This window comes from Mandrillus leucophaeus, unplaced genomic scaffold, assembly GCF_000951045.1.
Source record: "Mandrillus leucophaeus isolate KB7577 unplaced genomic scaffold, Mleu.le_1.0 Scaffold417, whole genome shotgun sequence".
Taxonomy (NCBI): domain Eukaryota; kingdom Metazoa; phylum Chordata; class Mammalia; order Primates; family Cercopithecidae; genus Mandrillus; species Mandrillus leucophaeus.
Window position 1 is genome coordinate 488,351 of NW_012104443.1, and position 4,586 is coordinate 492,936.

General features: G+C 39.3%; 1 protein-coding gene across 1 annotated transcript in view; it reads right to left on the minus strand.

Annotated features, from left to right (window-relative positions):
* AQR (aquarius intron-binding spliceosomal factor) overlaps positions 1-4,586 on the minus strand; it is a 118,092-nt gene that overhangs the window by 107,710 nt on the left and 5,796 nt on the right. Inside the window, exon 3 of the mRNA XM_011992691.1 lies at positions 2,904-2,944. Coding sequence (XP_011848081.1) covers positions 2,904-2,944 — 41 coding nt within the window. The remainder of the gene's footprint in view (positions 1-2,903; positions 2,945-4,586) is intronic.

Consider the following 4,586-nt stretch of genomic DNA (forward strand, 5'->3'; position numbering starts at 1 on the left):
AAAAAAAAAAAAGAAATAAAAAACGTGGGCCGGGTACCGTAGCTCACGCCTGTAATCCCAGCACTTTGGGAGGTCGAGGCAGGCGGATCACCTGAGGTCAGGAGTTCAAGACCGACCTGACGAATGTGGAGAAATTCCATCTCTAATAAAAATATAAAATTAGCCGGGTGTGGTGGAGCATGCCTGTAATCCCTGCTACTCGAGAGGCTGAAGCAGGAGAATCACTTGAACCTAGGAGGCGGAGGTTGCAGTGAGCCGAGATTGCGCCATTGCAAACCAGCCTAGGCAACAAGATCGAAACTCCGTCTCAAAAAAACATTAAAAAAATAATAATAATAATAAACGTGTACAAGATAAGAAAATGACTGTTAAAAGTGCCACAATAAATCTTAGCCATGCCAAAGACAGCAACTTCTTTCAGAACTAAGAATAACATAGGGGCTGGGTGTGGTGGCTAATTCCTATAATCCCAGCACTTTGGGAGGTCAAGGCGGGCAGACTGCTTGAGCTCAGGAGTGAGACCAGCCTGGGCAACACGGCGAAACCCTGTTTCTACCAAAAATACAAAAAGAATTAGCTGGGCATGGTGGTTTGCACCTGTGGTCCCAGCTACTCAGGAGGCTAAGGTTGGGGGATCACTTGAGCCCAGGAGGCAGAGGTTGCAATGAGCTGAGATCACACCACTGCACTCAAATCTGGGTGAACCCTGTCACACATACACACACAAAAAGTAGCCAAATGTATACGGCTTAAAAATCATTAGCAGCTTTTAGTTGCTATAAAAAATCACCTCTGAAGAAGAAATATTAATAGCAAGGGTTTAAATGAAAAAATAAACAATCACTTTCCACTGGAGTGAAAACCCATTCTGAAGATTCAAAATAATTTTCAAATTATATAACCTTAATATAGAAGAAAAAAATGATACTAGAATAAATCCACCCACTCGTCTTTAGTTTTCTCAAGAAATTTCATTCATACTCACCTTCAGACCAACAGGCCATATGTTACAAATCTGCTCAAATGTCCTACCTTCAGCAAGAATTTGACTAATTATTCTGAAATACCAGCCCTTGTCATTATCCTCTAACCACACTTTAATTCATAGCACTTACTATCTCCTGACATTACATTATATATAGATATATAGATATATACATCTGTCTGTGTGACCCACTAGAATGTAACCTCCAGGAGAGCAGGGACTCTATCTCCCCTCTTTTCTGTTGTATTGTTAGCATTGAAATGGTGGCTAATACAAAGTAGGCTTAACTCAGTCTCTTTTTGTTGTTTGTCTTGAGACAGGGTCTCACTCTGTCACCCAGGCTGGAGTGCAGTGGTACGATTGTGGCTCACTGCACCCTTAACCTCCTGGGCTCAGGTGATCCTCCCACTTCATCCTCTTGAGTAACTGAGCTACAGCCATATGCCACCATGTTCAGTTAATTTTTTGTATTTTTTCTAGACACAGGGTTTTGCCATGTTGCTCAAACTGGTCCTGAACTACTTACTGGGCTCGAGCAATCCACCCACCTCGACCTCCCAAGGTGCTGGGATTACACGCATGAGCCACCATGCCCAGCCAACCCAATCTCTTTTGAGCTATACACCTGGATACCCAACTGCTTATTCCATGTCTCCATCTTCATGGCTCTTACATAGCTAGAATTCCAGATATTCAAAAGTGAAATAATGATCTACACCCAATCCCATCCCCAACAACGTGGCAAAAGTCAGTAATAGCATCACTAATCACTCAGCAACTTAAGCAAAAAATTTTAGGATCTTCTTAGATTTCTCCTTTTCCCACATCTGCTACATCCAAACATCAAGTCTTTCCACTTCCATCTTTCTCAAATGGACAATTCCTCTCCCAACTTTCCACGCAAGTCAAATCTATGACATCTTGAAGCTGACTACTACAATGCTCACCTAACTAATTCCCTGCCTCTTGCTCCCTCCAAATCCAAATTCTTGCTGGGTGCAGTGGCTAATGCCTGTAATCCCAGCACAGCACTTTGGGAGGCTGAGGCGGGTGGATCACTTGGGGCCACGAGTTTGAGACCAGCCTGGCCAACATGGTGAAACCCTGTCTCAAAAAAAGTAAAAAAAAAAAAAAAAAAAAAAATCTCTTTTTCAAATACCACTGTGCTTACAACTCTTCTTAATTCCTACTGTTTTCCAAATAAAGGACAAAATCCTGAAGATGGTCTTTGACCCATTTAGTCAAATATCCTTTTAAAATACTCACTGGGCATACATGTCTGCAGGTGCATATATAAAAAGATACCTAAGATACATTGTTAAATTTTTTAAAAGAAGCATAATGAAAAAATGGCATGTAGAGTACAAACCCTTTTGTGTTTGAAAAAACATGAAGGGGTGGGGAATAGAACAGATGTATATGAATCATATACATGAACCAGGGATTGGGGGCAGAAAAGACGATTTATTGAAACTCACCCCTTACAGCATATTGCTCAAAAATAATTTTTATCACTTGTGTTTATTATTATACATTTTATATATTACATATATATGCTACATTATTGTAAATTTAATACTGTCTTACTTTCATAACTTTTTAAGAATATTTTTAAAAAGTGAATCAGAAATAAGAAAATTAATACTAGTTGAACTGAAATAAAATCTTCATGTTTACTTTTTCTCAAATTCCATCTAAATCCAAATAAACGCTATGGGATTTGATACCTCTAATCTGAGCCAAAAGTTAGAAGGCAAAAAATAATTTATGACTCTTCAGCACCTAAAGTTTTTCTAGTCAATTTGATGACCAATTTGAAACAGAAAAAAAGGTTCAAGTTATGACCACATAGAAATTCAGCCAAGATCCAACTTGGTCCACCCCAATCACATTGTATAAAATTTAAACTCATTCCTACCTTGATTTGACAATCTCTTTTTCATATATATCTTCAATAACCTGTTATCAAAAATATAAAAATGTAGTATCTCAACAACTTTTTTCAACTCTAAATTGATAGTTTTTAATGAGTGAGATTATATAAAATAAGTTGGTTTAGGAAAGCCATCAAATATTACTGCTATTGAAATAACAAGAGATTTTAAAAATAATCCCATTATATTTCTCAAGATGTGAAATTAAAAGAAAGCAAGGTAGAAAAAATAAATAATAAAACAGAGCCCTAGATTCATTAAAATGATGTGCTTACAAACATTTTTAGGGAAAATAAAAATTCACAAGATCAGGATATTTTTAAACTTAAAGTATATAAATGTTATCAAACTCCATTTAAGAGTCATAACTGTGTGCCTTCAAAACCCAAAGAGAAAATAAGTTAAAAGTGTGAAGACATAACAGACACAAATTCTAACTGTTACATCTCATTATCCAAAGGAATATGATAAAGGTTCAGAATTTCCATTCATTTGAGTGAAGGTGGGCAGAATGGTGTACTACCTAAGAATTCAGACTCTGGCCAGGCACGGTGGCTCACGTCTGTAATCCCAGCACTTAGGAGGCCAAAGAGGGAGGATCAGGTCAAGAGATCAAGACCATCCTGGCCAACATGGTGAAACCCTGTCTCTACTAAAAATGCAAATATTAGCTGGGCGTGGTGGCACACGCCTGCAGTCACAACTACTTGGGAGGCTGAGGCAGAAGAATCAACTTGAACCCGGAAGGCAGAGGTTGCAGTGAACCAAGATCGCACCACTGCTCTCCATCCAGCCTGGCGACAGGGTGAAACTCTGTCTCAAAATAAAATAAAAAAAAAAAAGAATTCAGACTCTGGAATTGCACATCTCAAAAAAAAAAAAAAAAGAACTCAGACTCTGGAATTGGAAGCGTGGTTCAATGCATCTGCCTTCACTACTGATGGCTAGAACTCTTGGGCAAGCGTCTGACCTCTCTAAGGCTCAGTTTCCTTACCCACAAAACAGATCTACTAATACAAACTATCACACAGGGTTATTGCATATAAAATAAGACAGGGTATACAAACAATTAGTACAAATACTGGCACACAGTGAGCCTTCAGTAACAGTCATCAATAGCAGCAGTAGCAGTGCTAGCATAAATAACAGTAAAAACAATACTACCGTAAAATTATGAAGTGCTTTAACATGGTATAATATAATATTATTGTATGGTAACTATGATGTCTTTTTTTTTTTTTTTTTTGAGATGGGGTCTCACTCTGCCACGCAGGTTGGAGTGTAGCAGTGCAATTACAGCTCATTGCAACCTCTGCCTTCCAGGCTCAAGTATCCTCCCACCTCAGCCTCCTAAGTAGTGGGACCACAGGCATACACCGCCATAAGCAGCTAATTTTTTGTATTTTTGGTAGAAATAGGGTTTCACCATGTTGCCCAGGTTGGTCTTGAACTCCTGAGGTCAAGTGATCTGCCGCCTCAGCCTCCCAAAGCGCTGGGATTACAGGCATGAGCCATGGTGCCTAGACTATAACATCTTTTAACTGCTCCAAGTATATTTGTGAAATAAGTATTTGTAGGCCGGGCGCGGTGGCTCACGCCTGTAATCCCAGCACTTTGGGAGGCTGAGGCGGGCAGATCACGAGGTCAGGAGATCGAGACCATAGTGA